General features: G+C 48.6%; 1 protein-coding gene across 1 annotated transcript in view; it reads left to right on the forward strand.

The window, feature by feature from the left end:
* EXOC4 (exocyst complex component 4) overlaps positions 1–17,544 on the forward strand; it is a 291,482-nt gene extending 273,938 nt beyond the window's left edge. Inside the window, exon 18 of the mRNA XM_082281122.1 lies at positions 16,128–17,544. Within this exon, the coding sequence (XP_082137248.1) occupies positions 16,128–16,365 (238 nt within the window). The 3' untranslated portion in view covers positions 16,366–17,544. The remainder of the gene's footprint in view (positions 1–16,127) is intronic.
* The last annotated feature ends 4,023 nt before the right edge of the window (positions 17,545–21,567 follow it).

Raw genomic sequence — 21,567 nt, forward strand, 5'->3', positions numbered from 1 at the left:
AAGATGTGACTCTGCTCTTCTCCATGGATGTGCACAGTCCTTCTTCTCAGGGCTGCTCTCAAATATTCCTCCCCAGGACAACCCTTGAGGCTTTACACCCTGTAGTAACCCCAGAGTAACTGGAGTAGGGGCTAAATTAACACGGCGCTTCCTCCACCCCGACCAGGCTGGGTATGGGAAGTCACGGAGCATCCACTGTCCTTAGGAATCGCTCCAAGTGCCAGAGGAAGCATCTGAAAATATCAGCAAGCTCTGGAAGGCACCAGTCCTGCTCAGCCTTCCCAGTGTTGACTCAATGTTTTATTTTGATCAGGCATTTCAGCCCTTCCCGGAGGCACTTTTAATCTTTGCTCTGTAACCTTTAAAGAGAGAGGTTTTCGTGGCCTCTGCAATGATTTTTTTTTTTTTGCCTGGATGGGGATGTCTGAGCTGCTCCGAGTAAAGAGATTAATTCAATTTTCCTAAACTGGAAATGGACTGAAAAACTGAGAGGCTTCATTGACTTTTCCTCACTCGGCTCGTGGTGTGTTAGAGAAACAATCAATGGGGGTGAACTTCTCAGCCAGCAGAAACCTGGCGTTCCCATCTCCAGGGAACCGGCTGGGGAAGATGGGAATAAACATTTTTAAGAAGTCTGGTTTGGCCAGAGCGCGTTCCTCCTCCGTCTTAAAACCATCAGGATAAATTCTCCTGGAAATGAATTACAAACAAATCCCTCATTTATCCCCGAGGTGACAGTCTTTTGCTGATATGTGCTTTCTGGAGACTAATAAGTTTTGAATGTCGGTGGGGCGGGGGAAGGAAAAAAATCAAAGTAATTACTTTGTGTTCCCAAGCTCCTTATTTGAGTAGGTGCCTGTGTGTTTATCTCCCTCTGTCATGCTGCATTGCTAATGGTAATTAAAAGCAAGGGATTTTTCTTGCTGGAAGTTGTTCTTATTTTCCACCTTTAGTGATTTTGGCCTCGGCAACGACGCTTTGCCACCGGCCAGTTACTTGTGAACTGCTCTCGTAGAAGGTCCGAGTTCAGGAAACTCTGCTTGTGCAGCTGGAATTGGATCATTTTGTTAATGCAGGCCTGTGCAACGTGAGGTGGGCATTGGTTTTTTTCAGGCCGGGGTTTGGAAGCACATCCTGGAGGCGTCCGTCCTGGCGGCCACTGTCATCTCCGTGGTGGCTCCGGGAAATCACGGAGAACTCGCCTGCGTTTGCTTTATTTGCACAGGATTCGGGTTGGTGGTGGTGGCAGCGAAAATGTGGAGCAAATCCATGCGGTCCATGGTCGGGAATGGGGTCTGGATCCTTGGGGAAACCCACCCAGGACACTTTGGCCGCGGCTCAGGGGTGGGACAAGGAGTTCTGCTGGGTCCCCAGCCTTGGAGGGGACTTCAGTTTCTCCCTGCACTTCATTTTCCACAGGAAACATGGAAGATGTTTTGTTGGGAAGAGGTTTGGGCTGGAAGAGGTCACAGGGCTTTCCCCACAGGCCCCTCAGGCTGCAGAATCTTAGACCAGGTCTAAAGTCTGGATCAGGAGGCCAAAATTGCAGTTCCACCACGGTGTCCAGATCGTGGAAGGTTTTTTCATCCCACAGAAATACAAGGATGAGTGTCAAAGCTCATTTTTAGGTCCGGGTAAAGCCTCTGTGTGATGGATCCAGCACTCTTTAGCAGAATTTTGTGTGCCCAGAGAGCGGCTTTGTTTGTGTGCTGGCTCTGAAACTTCCGTGGGAACATTCCAGCAAATCCTCTTCTCTCTGTCCAATCCAAGGACCTTCCCCTCATTCCCTGCACTTCCACAGCTTCAGGCTCTGGAAGTCACGTTGAGCACCACACGAGGGGTTGGGCTGGAGGCACGGAGGCAGCAGCGTGCAGGGATGGAAATATGATCCAATGGAACTCCAAGTGAGGAAGAAGAGGGAATTCCCTTGGTTTTCCTTCGTTAAAGGGGTTTTTTGCTTTAGAGTAGCAAAGCACAGCAGCTCCCAGCACACGGAATGGGCTTCACTGGATTGTCTTCATTTGGAATCACAGAATCATTTGGGTTGGAAAAGCCCTCGGAGATCATCAAGTCCAACTCTTTACCTGTCACTGCCGAGGTCACCACTGACCCCTGTCCCCAAGTGCCACATCCACATGGCTTTGAAATCCTTCCAGGGATGGGGACTCCACCAAGGCTGGAAAACCCTTTTGGGGAAGAAACCTTCCCTGATAGCCAACCTAAACCTCCCCTGGCACAACTTGAGGCTGTTCCTTCTTGTTTTGTCTACTTGGGAGAAGAGCTCAACCCTCAGACTGAGCTTGAGCAAACATCCAGAGCCATCCCATGGGAACAGATCCCACTGTGAGTGTATGGGAATGTGAGCTCCATGTCTGAGCTCTCCAATAACCTTGGATCTCCTGTCTGGGTTAGAAACTGGTTTTTTCTCCCGTGCTTAAAGGTGGGCTCTGTGCTGGATGCTGTTCTGGGAGGTTCTGATGAAATTCCCAACAAACAGCTTTAAGGGAAAGGACAGCTTTTTAAGAAGGGAATTTGTGTGACACACAAAAAAAGAAATGACAAAAAAAATAAAAGGAAGACCCATCAGTGTGTCACGAGCAGCCATCCCAGGCATTTGTCTGCAGCTGAGGGAAAGGTAAAGATTGGATTGTCAGCTGGAGATGCATCTCTATTGCCTGGCTCCCACCTGCAAATGGAAGCAATTAGGAAAATGTCCTACCTTTTTCACAGGAGGCGGCATCTTCCCAGCACGAGCCCCACAGCCAGAGAGACACGGACGAGGCCTGAAGGAGCAGATTGCTTTGCCCTGTCAGTCAGATCTCATTAGGACCTGCAGTGCCTCAGACCCCGTTATCAGCTCGGGGATAACTGATAGCAGGGCTGAGTGAGGGTGCTGCAGTCACTGCTTGTCACTTCTCTGGGCTCCGCAGTCAAATCTGCCACAGGTCTCTCTCTCTCTCTCTCTCTCTTCATTAGATTAAGCCAGGAGTGAAGCTTTCTGACCTGCTCATGCACCCTGGAACCAGAAATATTTCCCTTGGAAGGGGTGGGAGCAGGCAGGGAACGGCTGGGAGGGAGGAAAATGTCAGTGTTGGGACACAAAGGGGCGGTGAGGACATGGCCAGGTCTGGGAGCGGGGATTGCGAAGTGAGAGAAGAGAGGAGGAGGAGGAGCGATGGCCCAGGGCCAATTCCTGGTGGGATAGAGGAGGGAAAAGGGAAACTGAGGAAAGGACGGGAATAGCAGAAGTGAGAGGACCAACAGGGTCAAACCATGCCACAGCATTGGGGTGGAGCAGGGATGTCAGCAGATGTAGCCCAGGAACAGCAGGGTTCCAGCTCTTTAAGTCATTCAGGGGAGCTTTAGATTGGATTTAGGAACATTTTTTTCCCCCAGAAAGGGCTGCAGAGCACTGGCACAGCTGCCCAGGGCAGTGGTGGAGTCCCCATCCCTGGGAGAGTTCAAAACCATGTGGATGTGGCACCTGGGGACGTGAGTTAGTGGTGACCCTGGTGGTGAAATGGTTGCACTGGACACTTGAATTCAGGTAGATTGAGATACATTCCTCCATTTCCTTAATCACCAAGTTCTTTAATTCATTGACTTCTGGTCTGGTTTGGAGGTTTTGGTGAACTCAGGGCTAGTGGTGAGTCCTGGTGCAAAGCCGCATGTTCAGCTGGTGAATCTAAATAATCCTAAATAAGGATTTCTACCAACTTCATTCTGCAATCAGGAGTTTCGTCCTTCACCTTCTGCTGAGGACCCGTGCCTAGGGATGTGTTGGTCGTTCCAGGTAGTGGGATCTGTAAAATTCCCAGCTATCATATCTTCAGGGTTTATTCTCCTTGGCCAAAGAAAGTCCCAAGATGGTTTTTCCACCTTTGAAATGCTGAGAGCTCGAGCTGATGCTGCTGGGGGCACCTGGGGACCTTCCTTTCTCACTGGTGCTGAAGGATTGATGATTATGGGGGGAATTATCCTCATGCCAGGGAATGTTCTCAGCAGTCAGCCATCTCCTGGCTCTGGGATCACAGAATCATGGAATGGTTTGGGTTGGAAGGGACCCTAAAGCCCATCCAGTCCCATCCCCTGCCATGGTCAGGGACACTTTCCCCTATCCCAGGTTGCTCCAAGTGCCTCACCACCCTCACAATAAACCCTTTCCTCCTAAAATCAAATCTAAATCTCACCTCTTTTAGCTTAAAACTTTCCTTTTGTCCTGTCACTACCTCTGGACTGTGTAAAAAGTTGCTTTCCATCATTTTAAATTAATTCTCTTGAAGGACTTAAGGCTGCGAAGAGTTTGGGATGTAACCAAGGTTTTATGGGCTCCATGGGGTCAGCTGGGGACAAGATGCCATTCAGCATTTTCTGACCCATGGAGGAACAGCTCCACATCATCTTCTCCCCTCCCTCGCTCCCCTTTCCTCCCTCTTCAGCTGTGCAGTAACATCTTATTTGGGGGACTCAGCCGCCCCCGCGGTGTTCCCCAGGAGCTTTGCCAGCAAAGGCGTGGTCCATCTGAGTTGGATTTTGGTGTGATTGCCATAATTACCCTCTAACTTCCACCCTCGAGTGAGATGAGATGGCCCAAAAGGAGAGCTGTGATTTTTGAAGTAAAAAAAAAAATAAATAAACTGAGAGATGATTCTTGAAGTGCCAAAGGCGAGAGGCTCCAGGGCAGGAATGAGCGGGGAATGCAGATCAGGCAACGTCGTCTATCCAAGGTGGAGCCTCTGCTGAGGCTGACATTAAAAATTCCGACTCAAATGCGGGAAACATGGAGTAAAGGAGGTGAATTATTGATGGGGAGCAGGGATTACCATATCTGACAGATGGAGACTGTCTGAGAACATTTTGCAGAGTGGCATCTGCACCGTGCCTGATTGGCGTCCCTGAACTTTCGCACGTCAGATGTCGAATATCAACACACAAACTCTGACGGAGCAATTAAATCTGTCCTGTAATGAACATGGGCCTCGTAGCCAGGAGAAATCCACACGCTCAGGTAAAGTCCAAATGCCTCAATTCTTATTTTTTAGGGAGCTATTTAAATAATTCCACCCAAAGCGGTGCATTGAATACACGCACGTGTGATGTCGACATTTAGATATATTCAGGAAATTGTGTGCAATGTATCTTCTCTTACTCAAATTTTACTGAAGGCTGTAAAGCTCCCCCTCATATTTTATAAGTCGTGTTCCAGATTGGAGCTCCAGTAATACAGAAGAGCTCTGAAATTCAGCTGGCACCTCATGACACAGAAGTGCATTAACACCTAAAGCTGAAATGGCTCTCTCAAGTGCGCACAGAAGTCGTAGATCAGACACGGATTCCACATTGTCATGTGGGGAAAAACAAAGAGGAGAAGGGAAGAAGTGCAAATAAGAACAAGTTTGATGCTTTGGTGGGGAACAGCTTGGATTGGGAAGAAGCAAGATGGAAAACGTGGCTTTTCTAGTAGGATTCAGTGCCTTCGGATCCCGGGTTGTTTTCCTAAGCCCAGCCTATCGTGGGAAATGGGTGAATTTTTCTGCCATCTGTAAAAACTGGGGTGCTGAGGAAAATTCAGTTTTCCTTCATGGAAAATGTGCAGATTTTGGGAATCATCAGGAAAATATGCCTTTTGTCCCTGGAGGGGGTTCAGGGCTGGAATCTGGGAGGTTACTCAGTGAGCATCAGCATTAGGAAAAATCTCTTCAGACAGAGGGTTTCCCAGGGCAGTGCTGGAGTCCCCATCCCTGGAGGGATTTAAATCCCTGTGGCTGTGGCACTTTGGGGACATGGTCAGTGGTGGCCTTGGCAGTGCTGGGAATGGTTGGACCTCATGATCTTAAAGGGCTTTTCCAACCTCAGTGTTTCCATGATTCCATGGTTTTGTGGGATGGCTGTTGCTGGGTTGGATCCATCCCGTTGGACACACAAGGAGCCTCCCTCTGGCCCCATAATCACAGAATGGATAAGGTTGGAGGGGACCATGGTGGGGTCATTGATCCTTGTCACCCTCAAAGCAGCCTTTGAGAGAGCAGAGAAGTTCTGGACGAGGTGTCTCCAAAGTGCCTCGGGAAATTCTCAAATGGGAATTGAGAGAGGTCGATAAATTAATAAATTACTACAGAAAACTCCAGGTTCAGCTCTCCCAGCAGAGTCCTTTGGAGGTTTTGTGCAGTTGAAGGTGCGTTTCTGGAAGGAGATGAAAAGCAGTTCAGAGAATTGCTGTGCTTCTGATGGCTCTGATCTACTCCACCAGTCCAGAAGCAGTGCAGGGATTCTCTTCTCCCTCTGTGGGGACCGGTTTTGTTTCCAAGGAGTCACATAAAAAGTGATGAGCAAAGGGATGCAACTCCAAGGTATTCCACTAGTAAAAACCTGTTTTTTCCATGCAGCGGAGAGTGGAGATAAAAACCACATCTACAGCTGTGGGTCTCACCCTGCACTGACATTGCCTTGATAATATTTTCATTTTAAATGCTCAGATCTGTGCTGCCTGGCAAAAAAAAATATTGTAGTGAAGCTCTATTGGCTCAAAAATTTGGGATAATTTGAGCTAAACCCACCAGGAATGGCCAGAAGAGGCTGCAGTTGTGCTGCATACGGCAGTGTGGGAGCTGCTCTTTTAGGAGTGGTGGGTTTCAGTCCCTCTAAATAAGACTTTTACCCTCAGAATGATAGAGAGGGAAGAACAATTTCAGCCAAAAATGCTGCAAATGAGCAGCAGCTGCCCATAAAAACCTGTGGCCTCAAACCTGGAGGTTTCCAAGCATCGGGAGAAGTGCTGAGAACTGTCGGAGTTGGGATGAAATGTTCCTCAGGCCAGCAGCCAGCACAGAAAGCAAGGAGGAGAGGGTTGAAGCTCTTAATCCCTCATCCAGGAGATCCACAGTTCCATGTTGATGTCCGCTACTTCTGGACATCTCAAAATTCGGCCTTGAACCCATCCTGGTTTCTTTTTGTCCCATTTCTTCTCCTTGGATGGTGGCAGTCATGTCCTTGAGGTCGTGGTGGTGGTGGCACTGATGTGATGGGTCACTGGGTCGGGTTGAAGGCTGCTGCAGGATTTGTTTCCTCCTGGTTTGGGTAACTCCATGCCCAGCAGGTCCCTTGCCAATGTCAGCAGTTTCTAGGCTGGATCAAGGCACCAGGAGAGAAAAAAAAAGGGCCATGATGCAAGAGAATCCTAAAAAATAAACTCTTCCATGAAAAACATCAATGTGATCAAGAAAAAGTTATAACAAATTTGATCCGGTGTCAGCTTGCCCACAAAAACTCTCCATTCCCTAATTCTGGAAGCCACCCCAGCATTCAAAGTAAATGAACAAAGGTGGCCAGAAAAAAAACATGGAGTGGTGTTTTCAACAATTCAGGGCTGTTTGTACAACCCCAGCCAGGGGTTCAAAGCTCCTGGGAAGCACCAGGGCCTGACCACGACCTACAACAGGGGAACACGGAGTTGTGGAACCCAACCATGGCCTACTACAGGTTCCTGAGTTGTGGAACCCAACCCCAGCCTACTAGAGGCAGACATTGACTTGATGGACTCTGCACAACCTACTCCAGACAGAAATTGATTTGTTGAACCCAACTACAGCCTACTACAGACAGAAACTGATTTGTTGGAATCAATCATAATTACTACAGGTGAACGCTGACTTGATGGACCCGACCACAGCCTAATACTGGAGCTGACCACAACTACTCCAGACACTGAGTTGGTGGACTCAACCACAACCCACCACAGACAGACATTGACTTCTTGGACCTGACTACAACCTACTACAGGCAAAGATTGACTTGTTGGACTCAACCATATTTACTACAGGCAAACAGTGGCTTGATGGACCCAGCCATGACCTACTACAGGCATACACTGACTTGTGGAACCCAACCACAACCTACAGGCTGACATTGATTTGTTGAACCTGACCGTGACCTACAGCAGGCAGACATTGACTTGTTGGACCCAACCACAGCTACTACAGGCTTAATGGACCTGACCACAACTACTACAGACAGACACTGATTTGTGGAACCAATCTACAGCCTACTACAGACAGAAATTGACTTGTTGGAATCAACCATAATTACTACAGGCAGACACTGGCTTGATGGACCTGACCACAGCCTAATACTGGAGCTGACCACAACTACTAAAGACTTAGTGGACCTGGTCACAACCTACTACAGGCAGACATTGAGTTGATGGAACCCAATCACAACCTACTACAGGCAAACACTGACTTGTTAAACCCAACTACAGCCTACTACAGGCAGACATTGACTTACTGGACCCGACCACAACTACTACAGACTTAATGGACCTGACCACAACTACTACAGGCAGACCCTGACTTGTGGAACCCAAACACAACCTACTACGTTGACTTACTGGACTCAACCATGCGTAGTACAAGCAGACATTGACTTGTGGAACCGAACCATACATTGACTTACTGACCACAACCTACTACACGCAAACACTGGGTTGATGGACCTGACCACAGCCTACTACTGGACTTGACCACAACTACTACAGGCAGACACTGACTTGTTGGACCTGACCATGTCCTACTACAAGAAGACGTTGACGTGTGGAACCCAACCATACTTACCACAGGCAGACACTGACTTGTTGAACCCAAACACAACTTACTACAGGCAGATACTGACTTGTTGGATCCAACCATGACCTACTACAGGCAGACACTGACTTGAGGGCCCTACTTGAGCTTCTGCCCCATTCACTGTTCTGTCCCCACCAGGCACATCCCGTTGTGTCCTTCAGCCCTCAGCAGCTCCCAACCGCTGCTGGTTTATCAAAGCTCAGCTGGCACCACTGAGCACGTCCCCGATCGCATCCAGTTCCACATCACTTGATCCGAAATAAAGCCGGGGTGTTGCCACAGTAATTGTTGATCCCAAAGGGGAGCGAAAATGGTGGGGTTTTTTGCTGACTGGAGCAGTCTCTGCAGCACTTTCCATGGAAGTGCTGACTCCCTCTTCTTTCAGGCTACATTCATTCCCACGTTCCCTCTCATTTATGCATGAGGCAAGGAGAAAAATCCCTTTAATATTCCTTGTAAACTGGCAGATGGTATAGATAATTTTTTGGGTTTTTTACTATATGCAGTAAAATGCAAATGTGTGTGGCTTGTTTGCAAATGCTGGCATTAATAACTGATATTTAAACAGGCCAGATTAACACTTTTACTGATCTATTAAAAAGATTTTTTTCCAATCATTTGCACACTCAAAATCAATTTTAATACAACATGTAAATTGAATTTAATTTTTTTATATAAAATTGCATTTATCTTCCTGAGCCATTAAATTTACTATTTAATATGTACTTTCCAGCTCACTTGGCTAGAATTTCATTGCTCTTTATCTGTATAAATTTAATTAGCCTTGATATCATCAGTATATTATAGAACTAATTAAAGATTTAGATAAGTGCTGAGGGTGCTTGTTTAATACCCTATAAAGTTCCATTTGGAGAGTGAGAATTTCCATCTTTCATTAGGATCAGCCGGTTCGGAGCTCCAAGGAGTGGCTCAGACATTGTTTTTTGAAGAATTATTTAATGGGGTTTAATGGATTTATCCTTCCTTTGAAAAGCTGTGTAATTACTGTGTCTCCCTGCACGCTGGGAGGGGGCTTGGAGTTGTTCAGGGATGGGTTTTAAGTGCTCCGTGCACGTGGTGATGCTCAGAGATCCCCATTCACAGAATCCTGGGGTTGTTGAGGTTGGAAAAGTCCTCCAAGGTCATGGAATCCAAGCTGTGCCCGATCCCCACCATGTGACCAGCCCAGAGCTCTGAGTGCCACATCCTTGGACACCTCCAGGGATGGGCACTCCAAACCTCCCTGGGAGACCAATTCCAATGTTCACCAACCCTTTCCATGAGGAAATTCCTGCTGATGTCCCACCTGAGCCTCCCCTGGCACAGCTTGAGCTCATGTTCCCAGCAGGGCAACGTTGTCCAAGTGATGAACCCCAGGAGGAAGGGCAAAGGAAACAAGAAGGAAATATTAATGAAGAAAGAATAGATAACATGGATAAATATCAGGATAAAAAGGAGGAGGGAGAACAGGAGAGAGCTTTGGGAAGGGTGGTGACGTTCTGCACGTCCCTTACCCTTCCCTTTGCTAATGAGCTCTGCATTTCAGCGGTGATTTCTGTGTTTGACAAAAAGCTCTGCAGCGGTGACAAACCCAGTGACAGAGCTGCACGTGGCACCCAAAGGTGTTGGCTGGGGGTGGGTTTAATCCCAAACTGCCTTCATCTGTATAAAAAGGAAACCCCCAGGTGAGCTGATTTGTATGTAGGGCTTCCTGCGCTGTCTCTGTGGTTTAAACTTTAAAAGGGAGAATAATTGGAATTTCTAACGAGGTTGTCTCTAGTTAGAAGGTTGCACTTGTGCCCTTTTGAATAAATACAACTGTTTTTCTTGCCTGGCTCTGTACCTGATCAGAGTCCTGTGTGGGTGCTGAGCAAGGGGTGAGGCCTTCCCAACTCTGATACTTTTTCCTGGCTTGGATAAATGACTTAATTTTAATTATTCTTCCAGCTTTACAAAGAACCAGCCAATATTATCCTTCCATCCCTTGGTTGGTTATTAAGGGCTGTGATTTGCAGGGGTGTGAAGCACCACTGCACTCCAAATTCACTTTGATTTCCTCCTCTCATGCTTTGTTTTCTTTCCCAAACGATTTCCCACCTTGGAAGTTCGCACATTTTAGGTTTTTAAGTGGGGTTTTTTTATGTTCTTGTGGTAGCACAGCCCCAGACCCACGTGTGCCTCCTGCCCCAAATTCTGCCCCGTGTGGTGATGGGGCAGCTGCTTCCAAAGGGCTATGGATGAGCAGAGACGATGGAGATCACAGTAATAGGAACATTTTTTGCCTCCTTTTGGGTTTTTTTCAGTCCATGGAATCATGTAGGGGCTTCTTCCTCACTCCAGGCAGACAGGAGAAGTGTCCAGGTCTTGGTGTGGCATCTGAGAGGAGCTGAGGTTGACCAGAACAGCAAAACCATCTCTGATGTGAACTCCTCTAAAGCACTTTGCGTTCTTCTGGAGGCACAGAAGGAGCATTCCTGGTGCTGTCCCCAGAACTGCTCCGGGTTAACTGAAAATCAAGGAAGAAATCTGACCAAGTGCCCCCGTGGAATGGTGTCCTGAGGGTGATGGTATTCCCTTATTTTAGGGTTGTAGCTGCAACTTAGGATGAGCAGTGGTTGGAGAGTGGAACTGGATCCATCCCTGGAAGTGTCGCAGGCCAGGCTTGCGTTGTCCCAGGTTTCTTGGAGCAGCCTGGGATAGTGGGAGGTGTCCCTGCCCATGGCAGGGGGTTGGAATTCGATGATCTTTGAGGTCCTTTGCAACCCATCTGTGATTCCATGAAAAGCTGAGATGCAGCTGTCCCCTCCCATCCCTGTTGTCAGAAGCTCTGGAGATGGAACAAGCAGCTCCCTCCCATATTTGCAGATTTTTGGTTTAAAATGCTGCTCGCTGACACATGTGTGCAAACATCCCTGCAGTCTTCACGAGACACAGAAATTACAGTAATTGTTGCTTTACCTGGATTTTCCTTCGGTGTTCTGAACTTTCAAAATCACCTTCACAAACTCCTGCTGGCCGGAGCTCAGCTCTCCTGCCCCAGCTCCTGTAACTGTTCTCAGCTCTTCCCCAATTCCCACCTCTAATGACTCCAAAGGGAAAAATGCCCCATGGGATTTTCTTCTTGGTCAAGCCAGGCCTGAAAATCCATTTATTCTGCCTTATTTGGCTGAAGTTACCTCATTTCTTGCTGTGTTTTCCATTTTTTTTGCACTCACTCTTGTCCCCTCTCTGTTTAAATGTCATTGTTCCACCATGATCTGCAAATATCAAAATTGAGTGATTTTATAATCACAGCTTCGGTCTTTTTTATCATCTTCAACTTCTTGCTTGTCCTATCTGGTGGTTTTCCATAAAATCAAAGGATTTGGGTTGGAAGGGACCTTAAAGATCATGGAATTCCACCCCTAGCCATGGGCAGGGACAGCCACAGCTTCTCTGGGAATTCTCTCCCAGCCCCTCCCCACCCTCATCATAAAATCTTCCTTCTATCCCGTCTCCCTCTCCCCTCATTTAGTTTTTATCCCGATTTCCTGTAAGAGCTTCCTACTTAACCTTTGGGACTTTCCCATTAGAGCAGCAATTCCTGGTGCTGCCAAAGCGCCTCCCTAATCCCCCAGAAGAGAGGGAGATAAGGGACAGGATTTCGATCTCTCCTTTTTTTGTTGTTCCCTTTGGCTAATTCAGCCCCCAGACTGGAATTCCTGCCCGGTGAATCTGTTCCTGCCTGCACTAAGGCAGAGCAGGAAGGGATAATTAAAGTGAGATCCTTTATTCTGAAACATCACACCCAAGGTCCTCCTCTGAAGGAGACATCAAGTCGTTCTCAGGGAAATCAGAATTTCATTTGGAATTCACCTGGCCACCTTTTGAAAACTTCTTTTGGTTTTTTTTTGGGTTATAGGTGAACATTAGCATTTAAATGGAGAATGGTATTAACAGCCCTCAGAGGAGCTGGGCTCATCCTCATTGCCTTTCCCGAGATTTTTTTTTTTCCCTAAATGAGAAAGCTTCTTAATTTTTATTCTCTTTCTGCAAGAACAGAGTTCAAGAGACCATTTTTTAAATGTGGATCTCTCTCTATATATAAGCTCAAAATGCCTCCTTGTGAAATGGGTTCATTGTTGGCAGTTTGCTGTTTTCTTTTAAAAGCGCTGCTTAAAACCCAACAAAACAAACTGGTTTGGGGGTCAGGTGGCTTCTGCACTTTTGGTTGGCCCACAGGATGTTTTTTTCCTGCAGCTGGGAACCATTTCCATCCCATTAAAGGGATATTTAACCTTCCCTATCTGCTCTTAGCACAGAGCTGTTCTTCGTGTCATGGTGGACCTTCCAGGGGCAATTCCAGATGGGTAAAGGGAGCAGGGAGAGTTCAGTTTTGTATTCTTTGTTCTTAAGTTTGTCCTAAAAAATGCCAAAAAAAATTCAAGGCAACTTTGCACTCCATCCCATTGCCAGTGGTCAGCGGAGCAGGCCCCGGGTGTCTTGGTTGAGATGTGAGTTCATCATATGAAAAATGGATTTTATTTTTTAAAAATTAACAAGTCCTTGCCGTCCAAACCATCAAAATTAGTTAATTATCCTCTATGAGCAGGATATTAATGATTTGGGATACCTCAGGCAGTCCTTCACTCCTCATTCCCCAAAATATTGCCATTGACACCAGAGCTGGATGCCAGTGGAGAAGTTTTTTTACCATCCTGAAGAGCTGAAGGCTTGGAGCAGATTAATGCTTCCTCCCCTCATAAAGAGCAGCTGTTATTCCATAGGAACTCGGGAGAGACACTCCCTAAGAACCTGTTCCATGTTTTTGTGTATAAAGCCTCTCCGATCAGATCAGCTCAACAAATCCCACTGGTGCTTTTCAGCAGAACACAAATAAGTGATGACTGTGTGAGTAAATGTGGAAATAAAAGGATTTCCCTGTTGGGATGAGTCCCTGGCACACTTTGTTCCCATCAGCTGCATTCCCACAGCCCTGGAATGGGTTGGGTTGGAAGGGACCTCCAAAGTCATCCACTGGCCATGGGCAGGGACACCTTCCACCATCCCAGGCTGCTCCAAGCCCTGTCCAGCCTGGCCTTGGACACTTCCAGGGACCCAGGGGCAGGGAAGTTTTGCTCCACAGCCTTCCCAAGGTGCCAGAGCTCCTTAAAGGAGGGAACAAGGACTAAAGCTGCACAAGCTGATCCCTGGCCAAGCTCAGCAGCACAGCCCCAGCTTTTCCTCACAGCTCCTTCCTCACCTGTCCTAAATCTGGGCTGACTGACGAATCCTGCACCTCACAAACACAGGATTCATCTGTCGCTCTTTTCAGGATCAGATTATTTTCTAATTAAAAATTTCCTCTGAAATAAAAAGGGGAGCAAGCGAGGCAGCAGGGAAGGAGCACAAGGTGTGCATTTTTAATTGGGTGCAATTAAAAACCTGCCGCTCCAGCGTGGCAGCGCCTGCGGCCAAGCCCGATTTGCATGAGTAATTATTCACTCCATTCCAGAGTCTGCTCAACTTTGCCTTCCTTGTCTTTGAAAGTATTAATAAATATTGATCAGACACTCTCCTGTTTGCCTTCGCCCGAGCAGCTCTGATGGACTCAGCCTCTGATGTTATCAAATAATGAAATATGAAAGAGGCAGTGGGATGAGCCTCTTGTTCTGTGATTTTTTACTTAGGGCTCTTCATTTTCCTTTCACGAGTGTGTTTGGCCCTGCCATTATAAACCCTCTTCTGATTATCAAGAGGAGGCTGAGGAAAGTGAGGTGTGAAGGATGGAGGGAATAAATAAACGGAGGACAGGTGAGAGGAATGTGCTCCGTGGAACGCCGGGAAACTGCTTTGTGTTTGTAAAGTTGAGGTTTAAAACTGAGGAAAGGAATTAATAATCATCAACAGCTCTGTCTATCATCTGACAAACAGGTTAATAAATAATTATATGGGATTGGCATTCCTATCCAAAGAGGAAATGTAGCTTCCCAAGGTTTCTTTTGGCTTTAATGTGGGCACAGCCGAGCACAGGGAAGCTGATGTACCCTTCCCAGATCCTCAGCCTGGGCACAAAGAGCTTCCAGGGCTCAGCAAGGGATATCTGGGGGAGAAGAGAAGGGATCAAAGCAGGGGTGCCACTGGATGGACTTTAAGGTCCCTTCCAACCCAAACCACCATGGTCACCACTAAACCTCATCCCAGTGCCAATTCCAATGCCTTTGGAACACTTCCAGGGATGGGGACTCCACCCCTGCCTGGGCAGCTGTGCCAGGGCTGGAAAACCCTTTGGGGAAGAAATTTCCTTTACTATCCAACCTAAACCTCCCCTGGCCCAGCCTGAGGCCGTTCCCTCTCTCCTGTCCCTGTTCCCTGGGAGCAGAACCCAACCTCCCCCGGCTGCCCCCGCCTTTCCAAAAATCCCTGATTTTGGAGCCCTTATTCTCCATCCAGCAGCCTTTCCTCCATCTCACCTGGCTCCATCAGCAGCTGTTTGGGCCCAGTCTCTGGGCACAGCAGCTGAAAATGCAGAGCTCTGAAGGCCCAGAGCTCGGCAGGTGAGGTCTGAGAGCCTCCAAAGCTGCAGCCACTGCTGTGATTTGCAGTCTGGCAGTGTTGGGTGTTCTCTGCAAAGGCACAGCCACCCCTGAGAGCCTTAAAGAGGAATTCAATATTCAGCTTTGCCATGCTTGCCCTGGTCACTGTTTTAATGCATTTAAGGAGGAGAGGAAGGGAGGGAGGTGAGAACTTTTCATGGAGCCCCTGCTCCTGCGTTTGAAATAATTTATTCCACCTGCCCTTGTTGTCCTGCAGAAGCTGGAGGAGTCATGCAGGGACCTCATCTCAGCTGCTCCAGCCCCTCCCTGCTTTGCTCCTCAGCCAAAAAAATGCTGAATATTTGGCTGAAACAAATCCTTGCTGTCCTGTGGTACCTGCAGCCACACTGGGATCCTTTCAGTTCTCCTTCCTTGAGTCTCCTGAAGGTTGAGAGATTTGGTATCACTCACCTGGAGAGGAGAAGGCTCCAGGGAGAGCTCAGAGCCCCTTGCAGGGCCTAAAGGGGCTCCAGGAGAGCTGCAGAGGGACTGGGGCCAAGGCATGGAGGGACAGGAGCCAGGGAATGGCTTCCCAGTGGGAAAGGGGAGATTGGGGTGGGATCTTGGGAAGGAATTGCTGGCTGGGAGGGTGGGGAGGGGCTGGAATGAGTTCCCAGAGCAGCTGGGGCTGCCCCTGGATCCCTGGAAGTGTCCAAGGCTGGGCTGGATATTGGTGCTTGGAGCAGCCTGGGATAGTGGGAGGTGTCCCTGCCCATGGCAGGGGTGGCACTGGATGGGCTTTAAGGTCCCTTCCAACCCGAATCATTGTGGGATTTTAGGATGATGTTCAGTAGGAAGATGTCCAGGCTTTGTTCAGCTTTCTCTGCTCGTGGCACTGCTGAATAAAAGCAACAACTTTTGGAATTCTGCAAAAATAAAGGTCTGGACCATCCAGCAGCACAATTACCCAGGTTTTTTTTTCTCTTTCCAGGCAGTACTACGAGATGCTCTACAACACAGCAGATGAGCTGCTGAACCTGGTGGTGGACCAGGGCGTGAAGTACACGGAGCTGGAATACATCTACGCCCTGAACCTGCTGCACCGCAGCCAGACGGGTGTGGGGGACCAAACCACGCAGAACATGAGGCTGCAGCGGCTCAAGGAGATCATCTGTGAGCAGGCTGCCATCAAACAGGCCACCAAGGACAAGAAGATCACCACTGTGTGACCTCCTCTGCCGCCCAGCTCACACAGGGCTGGCGGGTGGCACCTCCAAGTGTTTTTGTTTGGGTTTTCGTGTTGTTTGGTTTTGTTTCGTTTTGTTTTGTTTGGGGGTTTTTTGTTTATTTGTTTTCGGGTTTTTTCGGTTTTTGGGAGGGGGTTTATGTTGGTTTTCTTTGTTTGGTTTGCTTTGGGTTTTTTAGGGTTTTGGGGTTTTTTTATTTTTTGTTGGTTTCTTTTTTGTTTGGTTGGAAGGTTTTTTTGGGTTTTGTTTTGTTTTAATCAAAGGCAAAAGCGCCAATCTTTTGGGCATTGTGGTGAGGAGGGAAATGCCATTTGAGATTTGGGGTTGGGGTGGTTTCAGTGTGTATCCACGTAATGCTTCCTTCATGTTCTCCCCGAAGCGATTCCACAGCAGGAACGGCGTCCCACTGGGGTTTGGGGCGGGATATTCGGCTGTGCTCTGTTGCTGCTGCTTCGCCTCGAGATGCAAAGGGAGCTGTGGGGTGGGAAAAGGGAAAATTGGGTCTCGGAGGTTCAGACCACACTAAATAATCAGCACCCTGCCAGTCAAGCCCAGACCTGTTGGTCACACGGGGGGATCTTGATGGTTTTGAGATGTTTTTTGGAGAGCTCTGCCAGTGCTCTCTCCAAGTTGTAGCCACGTGAAGTTTTCTGCTGTTTCCACTGCTGAAGGATGGAGTTGTTTATCCCTTCAGGTGCTGATCAGCCAGTTCTCCACGTGGGAGGTAACACGGGACCATTTGTTTCCACCTCTCCTCTTTCATTATCCCGGAGCCATCTGGCGCCGGCTCCCGCAGCGCTGTGTGGATGCAGGAGAAAATTGCCAATATAAAATAACAAAAAATTTCATTCTCTTGTTCTGAATATTATCTTTGAGTCCCCCCCAGCTCAGAAGAGATTTTGTGGCTGTCACTTGATGCACTGGAAGGACGGGCAGGGGTTGTGTAGCTCAGCACCAATGATCAGCAAGGGCAGGAGGGCAGATCCCAAATCCAGAGCACCATTTCTGCCCTGCCTTGACTCTGTAAATCCACCAGGCAAAAGGTTCCTTGTTCCTCCAAAATCAGAATACGCCGCACTTATATTTGCCAAGAAAACTGGGGACCCAGCTGGGTTTCCTGTGCTGAAAAAGGTTCTCTCTGAGCTGTAGGTGCTTTGTGTGTCAACCTTGAAATTGCAGAATTAAAGGATGTTTCAAGGCTCTGGTGGTTTGGCTGGCTGTTTTTAAGAAGTGTCATTCCTGAGGTGTTTAAAAGATTCCTTTCCAGGGCCAAATTCAATGTTCTCCAAGGCTCCATCAGTGGGGAAATGATTTTCTGAGTCATTCAGTCCAACCCTCACCTGCCACAGACCAACTCAAGAGGCTTCTCAACATCCATGTGAAAAGCAGAGCCCATCACTTGTCATTGTTAGGAACCTTTTTCTGGGGGTTTTTCCTTATTTTATTCCTAATCCCGATTTCTCTCTTGTCAATATTGGCCATTAACTGCAGGAGTTCCTCCCTTTCCCTGATGGGTTTGTAGGAGGGTGGAGAATTCCATGAGGGATGGTGATGGGATGTTCCTGGGATCACGGATCTCTGCTCACCTGCTCAGACATTGAGAAGTACTGCGGTGCAGCTCCTGCAATCCTGGATATTCCCTACCCAGCCTCTGGAAAAGGGGAAAGCAGCTGCTTGGTACATGGAAACCCCATTTCAGACCCTTTGAGGTGCAGGAGTGATGTGTGAGGAGCTCTGAATTCAGACTGGGTGGCTGTGGGCTAACATCAGGTTGGTTTTATTCCCTTTGACTTTAATTTCTTCGTAATCTGAGGCTCTGCTTTGCTGATCTCAAGCTTTGCCGTCCACATTTCCCAGCTGTGTGCTGGTGGGGGCCAGGACACATTGGATAAAATCAGGAAAATCTCATCTTCGGGAGTATTTTTGCTTCTAAAATAAATTATTTTAAGTATTTTTCCTCGAGCTGCCCCTCACGTTGTCCATCACAGCCCCACAAGGTGTGAACAGAGCAGCAGGGACTCACCTGCAGCAGGTGGAGAGGAAAGAGAAGCTTTAGCAACTGAGGTAATTGGAGCTTATAATTAACTGGTGTCTCTCCTCAAGTGCTCAGACTCTCAGTCCCCTCCAAACCTTCACGAGGGAAGTAAATATTCCCTGGGTATTCCAGGGATCACACCGTGGAGAAAGGCAGGAGCAGCGTGTGGAACATGGGAATCCAGACCCCGAGCACCTCATTCCAGCCCCACACTGACATTCCCTGCTCCAGCTTCCTCTCCACATCACAAGAACGTTGGACTCGATGATCTTAGAGGTCTTTTCCAACCTTAATTCCAGGATTCCAAGAAGATGTTGCAAGAAAGAATCCTCATCCAAGAGTCCTTGCTGAGTATTTTTTCCTGGGAAGGAGGTTTTGGAACGAACCGTGTTTTCCTCCCACCGAAAGTGTAGCACACCACGGCTGTTGGGATTGTGAAGCACAGACGTTGGGTTGTTTATCTCGGAGAGTTGCTCAGCCTGGAGAAAAGGAGGCTCAGGGGGAACCTTCTCACTCTCTACAACTCCTGTACAAGAGGTTGTAGCCAGGTGGGATTTGGTCTGTTCTCCCCTAAGCAACAGGGAACGTCCTCAAGTTGCACCAGAGAAGGTTTAGATCGGATAGGAGGGAAAAGATCCCCTTGCAAAGGCTCTGGCCTGAGTGCTGGTGTTTGTTTCAAATCCTCCCTCACTGACAGGAGATGGAGTGGGTGTGGGGGAGAGATTTTGGGAACATTTTTTGTTTACTGAGCTGGGCTGTGGGTAGAGACAAGCTGTTATGGTTGGGAGTAAATAACTCCTCAGACAATCGCCTCACCGTGTCCACACACCCTCCTCAGCATCCATCTGGAGCCACATTTCGGTGGCCAGTCCTAAAGGGGTTGAAGAAGAAGGTGGCTCTGACCCACCAGAGGCTCCCGAGGTGTTGCCATGTCCCCTGAGGGCACATTTGGTCACCAGGTGTCTGGAGTCCTCTCCACAGAGGAGCCACCACCTTTTTGGGTTTGGGCCAAGTCCCACAGTCCCTCGTTGGTGCTCAGGTGTCCTCATGATCCTGTCCAGATTTATCAGGCTCTGGCTGTCCTGGATTTAGCAGCTCTTAGGGATGGAACAGAAGCTCAAGGCTCCTGAAAGCACCAGCCCTCGGGAAACTTTTCTGCCTTCCCAGTATTGACTTTTCCTTTCTTGTTGTCTGGTTCCTATTTCTCCATCCCAGTCTGTGGAACTCGGCCCCACAGGGCATTTGTAACACGTTTGCAGTGGGACATGGTTTCCCAAAGGGAAAAAACCACAGGAGGGTGTTGGAAATGGTGCAAATATCCCAGGAACCTCCTTTATCTTCGACCTGAGCTGCACAGAGCACAATGTACCCCAAATCTGCCCTGCAGGAGGGACCTAGTCCTCACTCTGGGACAGGAGCACAGAACATCTCCGGTTCTGCATCCAGGGCTGGAGCCAACAGCAGCAGGACCTGGAGCTGCTGGAGAGAGTCCAGAGGAGGCTCTGGAACTGCTCCAGGGCTGGAGCCCCTCTGCTCTGGAGCCAGGCTGGGAGAGCTGGGAATGTTCCCCTGGAGAGAAGAAGCTCCAGGGAGAGCTGAGAGCCCCTTGCAGGGCCTAAAGGGGCTCCAGGAGAGCTGCAGAGGGACTGGGGCCAAGGCATGGAGGGACAGGAGGCAGGGAATGGCTTCCCAGTGCCAGAGGGCAGGGCTGGATGGGAGATTGGGAATTGGGAATTGCTGGCTGGGAGGGTGGGCAGGGGCTGGGATGGAATTCCCAGAGCAGCTGGGGCTGCCCCTGGATCCCTGGCAGTGCCCAAGGCCAGGCTGGACATTGGGGCTGGAGCAGCCTGGGACAGTGGGAGGTGTCCCTGCCCATGGCAGGGGTGGCACTGGATGGGCTTTAAGGTCCCTCCCAACCCAACCCATCCTGGGATTCTGTTCCCTGCTCCAGTCTTTCCCTACAAATCGTTTTGCTGTCCTGACCTGACCCTGCAGGACACAACAGTTCACAGACAAAGCCTGGAGGTTCTGTTTTGTAAATCCCCATGAAATGCTGGCAGCTGTGCCAGGAATCATTCCATGGAAGTGCTCCTTTGGCGCTTAAACAGACAAGGAAATACTTCTCCAGACTGCAAGGCTAAAATGTTTTCATGGGGGCTGTAAAAGTTCATGAGGGTTTCACAATTTCCTTTTTACAGCCTCATAATCTTTACCGGGTTTTAATTATCCCACAATTTCAAAGCCTGCACCAGACACAATAGGAAAGGTGGAAGGAAAAGCAAATTGCTCTGGTTCCCTTTGTAGTTAGTGTCAGCCTCCAACACATCCTCTCCTGAGGGTTCCTTCCCTCTTCTTATCCTCTTGATTAAGGATGATATTAACCTGCCTGGAAGATATAAATTCATATATTGGATGTGCATAGATAGGATAGAGATGGATGGATGGATGGATGGATGGATGGATGGATGGATGGATGGATGGATGGACCCGCCAGGGATATCAAGGTGCAGCTCCCCCCCAAAGTCATCACCTGCCATTCCCAGACATCTCTGGCTGGAGAGGTTTGCTGAGGAGCCTCTCCACTGAGGCTCTCCCTTTGTCTTTTATTGCAGCGGTTTTATTTTATTAGCATGAATCACAATTGCAAATCTCGTTCTGGATGTGGTGATGGCAGTGAAGGGGAGGGCGCTCAGACAGCGAGCAGGGAAGAGGTGCCAGGAGGAAACCAGCACTGCAGCAATGTCGGTTCTGTTGCTCACAGACAAGCAGGGAGCTCTGTTCGCAGGGAAAAGGAGTCGTTTTACAGAGCTGAGGCCACTTGCACACTGATCCTGAGGCTTTGGGATTCCTTCCCACAGTGGAACATCCTGTGATACGCAAGCCGTGCTCACCACCGCAGACCTTGGCCGCAAAGCTGCCTGAGCTCTAATTTCAGGAATTTATTAGCCAAGGATTCATCCTACCACACTTTAAATATCCAGTGACCCACATCAGTTACATCCCAGGAGCATCCCGAGCCTGGGGCAAGGCTGTGAATGCAGAGCAGGGGATGTTGGGCCCTGGGGACTCTGTGCTCCAAACATGATAAACTCCAAAGGAAGCTGAGATCCAGGGAAGTCAAATGTTGCTCTCCAGGCCACAGTCCCTGG

Source organism: Coloeus monedula (genome assembly GCF_965178545.1).
Source record: "Coloeus monedula genome assembly, chromosome: 4".
Taxonomy (NCBI): domain Eukaryota; kingdom Metazoa; phylum Chordata; class Aves; order Passeriformes; family Corvidae; genus Coloeus; species Coloeus monedula.